This window comes from Lactuca serriola, chromosome 3 (genome assembly GCF_051521515.1).
Source record: "Lactuca serriola cultivar US96UC23 chromosome 3, Lser_US96UC23_V15, whole genome shotgun sequence".
In the NCBI taxonomy this organism is placed as follows: domain Eukaryota; kingdom Viridiplantae; phylum Streptophyta; class Magnoliopsida; order Asterales; family Asteraceae; genus Lactuca; species Lactuca serriola.
Window position 1 is genome coordinate 86,300,207 of NC_136410.1, and position 6,923 is coordinate 86,307,129.

Consider the following 6,923-nt stretch of genomic DNA (forward strand, 5'->3'; position numbering starts at 1 on the left):
ATTTGGAAATCATGTGTAATCGGCCTATAACTTGGTTATATAGAATGGGTCAAGTTCATTTAGGATATGCTAAGCTTGCATGGATAGTCCATGGAGTTTTAACCCATGGATCCTATGGAAATGAAAGGTCATGGGTATTAGGGTCTACATGGATGTAACCCTAATTCTCCATACTATATAAAGAGGTCTTTGGCACATGAAATGACACTAGTGTGTGAGTGAACAAGAGTGGGCCGATTTCTCTAGTGCATACTATTCTCTCAAGTTTTCCAAGGTGTTTTGGTGATTTGTGATTCACTCGAGGTATCCACATTATTGGTGCTAGGCTCTCAAGACTCCAAGCAAGAAAAGGTATGTTATTCTACTAAAGTTTTTATATTACAAGTACCCCATGACATGCTAGTTAGGTTGAGAACCTTGGAAAATCAAATTTACATGTATAATAGAGAAAACATAGATCCAAGGTTTCTAGGGTTACATGTATACCATAGGAGTGTTACAATACTTAAAACCCTTCAATAGCTAGTTGACATTACTGGGAATCTTTCAGCAGCTGAGGATTGGGTGAGTTCGGGATCCTAGGAAAGCCTAGGATATGTTTCAGTGGGTTAGTAGTGAGGATTAGTGAGACTTGGGTGCATCAGTTTAAGGAAGTGACTTGGAGGATTCGGGAGGATTGTTGAGGAAAGTATGGATAGGTGTGGAAGGTAGTATTGGGCCCGTACTACTAAAAGCATAGGATCCATAACTGAATCGGTGAGAGCCTTGGAGAATCTGAGAAGCTTCGAGGAGAAGTTTGTGACCCGGTGTGGGGACAAAGGATGTTCCAGTGGTTGCATCTTAGCCATTGGCAAGTGAGTTAGTGAGCGTGGCAGGGTGCCAGACCCTGAAGGATATGATTTTCAATAAGTTTCAGATGTGAGATCGATTTGGAGCACTTTGAGAAGAGAGGTTTGTGCTAGGTACGTATATTAGAGGGTCCCGTGAAGAGACCCATGACTTTTGATCATCAGGTGAAAGGCAAGCAGGGTCGGAGTCAGTGCAGCACGTACGGGAAAATGCACAAGGGAGTTTGTCGCTCCAGGGGTTTAGGTTGCTACAGGTGTGGCAAGGTTGATCATGTCAGCTGAAGGTGATCAGTACTCCTCTAGATGTTGCACGTATGTCATCTTCTAATGCTACTAAATGGATGTTGGGAATGCGTATCGCTTTGGAATTGGGAGTGAGTTTGGATAAGTCAGATCTCGGGTCGGTTTTCTGCTAGTGTTTGGGTTATTAAGGATCATATATGCCATCATGCATGCCAAAAAGTCCTTAATGAACCCACAGAGGGATGCATCTTGCGGAGTGGGTTCTACGTGTACAATTATCATTCCGGGTCATTGTCGGGATGTATGCATGAGTATTATTAATTGGGTATTAATTTGATGTTGACAGTTTGGGAACCTGTCATCCAGCAGCTGGGGTTGGGTTTGTGGGACTTCAACAGTGTGAGGTGAGTTACCTTCCAGTAGTGGTGGGTCTACGGCCATAATGCCGACCCACTAGTAGGAGTTGTTTGTTAGATGATTGTCTTTGCGATAATTATATAGGTTTGCTACTACTTGATCTGTTTTATGTGTTAGCCTGATATGATGTTATGTGATAGTAACAGTAGGGGGAATAGTCCTCGTGTTACAGTCGTTAGGACCGAAGGGTAGGTCGGGCACCCCAGATATGCTTGATAGTATGTTATGTTATGTTATTGTGTGGTAGTAGTAGGGGTGAAATAGTCCTCATAGCCGACTGAGATAAACCGGAGGGTAGGTTAAGCACCCAGAACTGCTTGACATTGGCAGGTCAAGCACCCCAAAACTGCTTGGCATGGGCAAGTCAAGCACCCCAAAACTACTTGACATAGGTAGGTCCAACACCCAAAAACTGCTTGACATGGGTAGGTCGGGCACCCCAGAATTGTCCGACAGTATGTTTGCTGTATGGTATGTGGTATGATGGGGGAACTCACTAAATTTCGTGCTTACGGTTTTTAGTTTTGGTTTTAGGTATTTTGTTTTTAAAGGAAAGGAGTCGGCGATCGCAGCGCATCACACTATGTTTTCCGCACATGAGATCTTTGGGATTATACTTTGATATTGTTTTATGATGACATGCTTTGATCATTGACGTACTGGTTTTGACATGATATGTTATTATGGATGTTTCTTATACTGTTGGCTTTATAATAACTTATATAAGATGAAAATTTTGGCCTTTAATTTTGGGATGTTACAATAAGCGGCCATGTTTGCAACGTCTAAACTGACAGACTCAACCAAACTCACAATGTCAGAAAAAGCTGATCATTGTACTAACTCGTCGCTTCTACAAAAAGACAAATCACCAGCAAATCTTCGCTAAGTCTTCAATATCTCCGGTCTTCATAAACTCTTCGCCATATCAAAAGAAAACAACTCTTTGTGTCAACTTAATAATCCTTTTAGTTGCCGAGAGTTACTTCATGCTTCAACAATCTATATAAGAGAAATAAAGATAAATTGTAAAAATTACATCATGTAAATTTTAAAAAGTAATAAAATGATATTTTTATACTTCAAATATTTTTAGTTGAAAAATAGAAAACGAAAATATTTAATAATACATTGTAGTTTGAATATTTTAGATAAGGTCCACACAAAAAAATATTTATATTTTAAATAAAATATATTTGTATGATGATCCAAATTTATAAGTTTTAACTTTTTTTGTTTATATAAATATTATATTTTCTATGTTTTTTTTTGCCTTTTTATTTGATTTATGGTAATTAATACAAGATTTAATAAACTTATTTAAAATTTCACAAATGGTCCTTGAATGAAATTTCACAAATGGTCCTTATGTAAGTTTCCAAAAATGGCAGAAATAGTTCTTATCCAAAATTCTTTAAACTTAACGAATTTATCTAACATACATCTATGATAAAGACCATTTATGTGCAATATTTACTCTGTAGGGACCATCCATGCAAAAAATATTTAATATAAACTATTTTAGATACAAACCAAAAAATATAAGGACCGTTTATGGAATTTTGCTAGTTTATTTAAAAAGAAGACATATAAATTAGTATAACCCCATTGGTATTCATGTCCAAAATAACCCACACCACACAAGGTGACCATTCTTATAAATTACGTAGTTATATAAAAATATATGGTAATTTATAAATATCTCTAATATTAAACACTTAAAAATTTATATAAACCTAAAATTAATCCAAATTTAAACAAAAAGAGGTAGTTGAGTTAGGATTAGGGTTTGGTGTGACCTGCTACGAGGAGAATAAAGAGATATCTCTCTCGGTTAGATTTGTTTTATTTGATGTTAAATTCGACAATACAAATACAAACTCAAATTCAAGCCCTCACTCTCTTACATCTCTTTCTCTCTCCTCTCTCCTCTCTCTTCTCTCTCCAGAAGGCAAAACCCTAAAAGACCTGTTTGCCCACACACAAGTAAGTTCTCTCTCTCTCTCTCTTACACAAACTGTTACATTTCTCTCTCCCTATATTGTGAAAAGAATGTTTGCCCTTTGTTATATATGTGTGTATATTGTACTTTATGGAAGCCACCGACAAACCGATTCTTGTTTATACAACCAATACCAAAATTTCATCGCAAGATCTGTTCTTTTTCCTATTTTTAATCTCCGATCCGTTGCCTTTTCTATATGTTTGAATGTATTTGGCTCTGGATGCGTTACTTTTTGCATTTTTATCAAACATATTTTGTGGATCTCAAATTTTATGCAGGATCCGTCTGTTTCATCACCGTTTATGTTAGATCTAGTTCCGAGAAGCTTAATTCGGGGCTTTTGCTGTCGAATCCGGGTTTAATTCGATAATTTGACTCATTCCGATGTGAATCTGATTTTTATAAATGTCTTTGCTGTTTTCATCTTCCTATGGTGCGATTTGATTACTGAACTGTTCGTTAATGCAATTAGGTTTTGTATCGATTGAATCGCCATGTTCACACTGAATCTGAACGAAAATTACTTTTCTTTTAATAATCGGATCAATATGCCAGTATGCCGCCTCTGTTTGTCTCTGTTTTGCTTATTCCTCTTAATATGTCCATAGCTAGTTCCTTAGAAACTGAATGGCATTATGATCTTATCTCCAATAACACAAAACATATGATTCGTATGGTGTTTTTTTGTAGCTCCCATGGATGATGATGGATTAAACATGCGGAATTGGGGATATTACGAACCTTCATTCAAAGAACACCTCGGCTTACAACTAATGTCTCCGATAGTCGACCACAGAGACACAAAACCCTTCCTCTCTTCACGTGAAAACCCAATCATAATGAACCCAAACATGACACCATATCATCGCTCTTCAATCCCATCTGAGCCACCAATCCCACTTCACTACATGAGAGATGGTTGGATCCAAAGAGAAAGACTCCTCCATATGCTTCCAGGAAACCCTAGTTTCTCAATCATCCCCGATACTTCAACCTCCCAATCAATGCACATGATGCCACCAGCTCCACCAACCGATTCCACAAAAGAACTCGGAATGAACCTTGAAGACCTCCAAGCACCACCTGGCGGCAGTGACACTGGCGGCAGTGGTGGTGGTGGTGGTGGTTCTGTAAAGAAAAGAGGAGCAGGAGCCACAGTGAGTGCTACTCCAAAACAACCAAGAGCTAAGAAACCAAAGAAAGCAGCTTCTATACCAAAAGAAACAGGGAATCAAAGGTCAAAATCAATCAAGAGGAATATGGATGTGGTGATAAATGGAATAGACATGGATATATCTGGGATTCCTATACCTGTTTGTTCATGTACAGGGGTCCCACAACAGTGTTACAGATGGGGTGCAGGTGGGTGGCAATCAGCTTGTTGCACCACCACCATATCCATGTATCCACTACCAATGAGCACAAAACGCAGGGGAGCTAGAATTGCAGGGAGGAAGATGAGTCAAGGGGCATTCAAGAAAGTGTTGGAGAAACTTGGATCTGAAAGCTATAACTTTGCTAATGCAATTGACCTAAGGGCACATTGGGCAAAACATGGCACAAACAAGTTTGTCACTATCAGGTAAACTGAAAACTGAAAGACTTGTTTGGTGTTTTAACTTGTATATATATGTCTGTGGCCCTTTGCAGAGGTTAAAATGGTAATTTTTACCTCTGTTAATCCATGAATTTTCGGGTCATGAATCATGATACCCAGTTTTTCAGAGCATTTAGATGTTTGAGGTTACTATAACATTGTTTCAAATTATGCTAAAAAAAGCCAGTTTCTTGGCTCTTATTAATGGTAGAATTATGGTTCTTTTTATGCTCTCACTTGTTATTGCAGTTTTTTGTTACTGTTTGGTTGACATGATTTATTTTTGATTGATGTTGTGGTAATTTTGTAAATATCATGTTAGTTTAGGGGCTTTCTAGTTTGTGGTATAGAATAATATTGTTCAAATATAATGTGAATTTGCTGTTATAGTTGATAGGTTTTTAGAGTAATAATGTGTTACATATGAAAAAAAAATGTTCCAAGTACGCAATGGTAATATTTTCAAAGTATAAACCACAATATTTGTGCATTTTTACATTAGGGTGGTTTTAAAATTGCAAATCGGTGGACTATAGTCATATTTCTTTTAGCTTATAATAAGTCGAACAAAGTAAAGTGGTTTAGTAGCGAGTTAGTGGCTAAACTATTAGAAAATGTAAAAATATGACCAAAAAATATTTGAGACAATTTAAAATAATATTTTCGTGGCCAAACATATATTTTGTAAGCTTTGATATTAAATTTCGGTAGGGACTTGGAGTTGAAAATTAAATCCCGTTTCTTGGCTTCTTTTTAGTCAAATGTAATTGAAAGAAAACACAAGAGAGTAATGTATTTTATAAATTTTAAATATGTAATATGAAATGTTTAAACATTTAAAAGATCATATGGTACGTTTTTGGTATGTGATGCAATATATAATGCAAACCGATTCACATTGTAGATACTCGATTTTTACAAAATAAAAAACCACATGATCGGTTTGTACTTTGCTTTTTGCTCACCTTTAAACTAAAGTGATTTTTCTCAAAAGTCAAAACTTCTCAATTATCTCGTGGGGAACAATTTCTATGCAAGAAAACCAATTAAGATTGACACTAATTTTCACCAAACAACTTCCTTACGCACCCACTTCAGAAAACACATCAACACCTCTGTTCTTGAACCTCAAGAACAATGTAAGAGAAATTTTATCGAATTTATTGTGTGCGTTCTTTAAAACTCCACCTTAACTCAAACTTTCTTTGTAGAATGATCCTTTTTTTTTTCGATTCACAAACCTAAACTCAAAGAAATTTTCAAATAAACAAATGAAATGAAAATGACATTTGTTACCTGGTTTTGAATACGAAAATACAAAAAAAAAAACGCACACACACCAAAAATTTGTGGTTCCAACCTTTTGTGCCTTTATGTTTATCCAAATTTCCTTGTGAAAACGCAATTGGGTCATCATGCAATGTAGCCAAGAATCCTTCAAAACAATCATGGTTCGATTGAAACCATCTTCTTCAGGCTTTGATACCAATTTGCTGTGCCGATGTGTGTGTATCTATGAAAATATATACCAATAAGAAAAAAATGCTTCAAGAAAGTACGCCACTAAAATTTGGCTCTATATTCCAACATGATATAAATGTATAAAGAGCAAGAAGAAGAAGATACAGGAAAATGTGTCAAGTTAAAATAAGCCCGTATGCCTCAAAGACATTTTTATTTAACAAGGAAAAAGTAAAAAATACAATCGGTTGGTCAAATAAAAAAAAAAAATAAATAAATAAAATAAAATAAAACATGTATAATATTAAAGCATATTATCCATATAAGTAAAAAAAAAAAGCCAAAGTATATT

At 36.0% G+C, this 6,923-nt stretch overlaps 1 protein-coding gene across 2 annotated transcripts; it reads left to right on the forward strand.

Annotated features, from left to right (window-relative positions):
- Positions 1-3,349: 3,349 nt before the first annotated feature.
- Positions 3,350-5,338, forward strand: LOC145092792 (protein BASIC PENTACYSTEINE2-like). Of its 2 annotated transcripts, none has more exons than XM_079030775.1 (2): positions 3,350-3,494; positions 4,204-5,338. In XM_079030775.1, the coding sequence occupies exon 2, from the start codon at positions 4,209-4,211 to the stop codon at positions 5,097-5,099; it is 891 nt and encodes a 296-aa protein (XP_078886901.1). In that variant the 5' UTR covers positions 3,350-3,494; positions 4,204-4,208; the 3' UTR covers positions 5,100-5,338. The 2 variants fall into 2 exon arrangements, with proteins under 2 accessions (XP_078886901.1, XP_078886900.1); XM_079030774.1 differs by lacking the exon at positions 3,350-3,494 and adding an exon at positions 3,501-3,946.
- Positions 5,339-6,923: the final 1,585 nt, after the last annotated feature.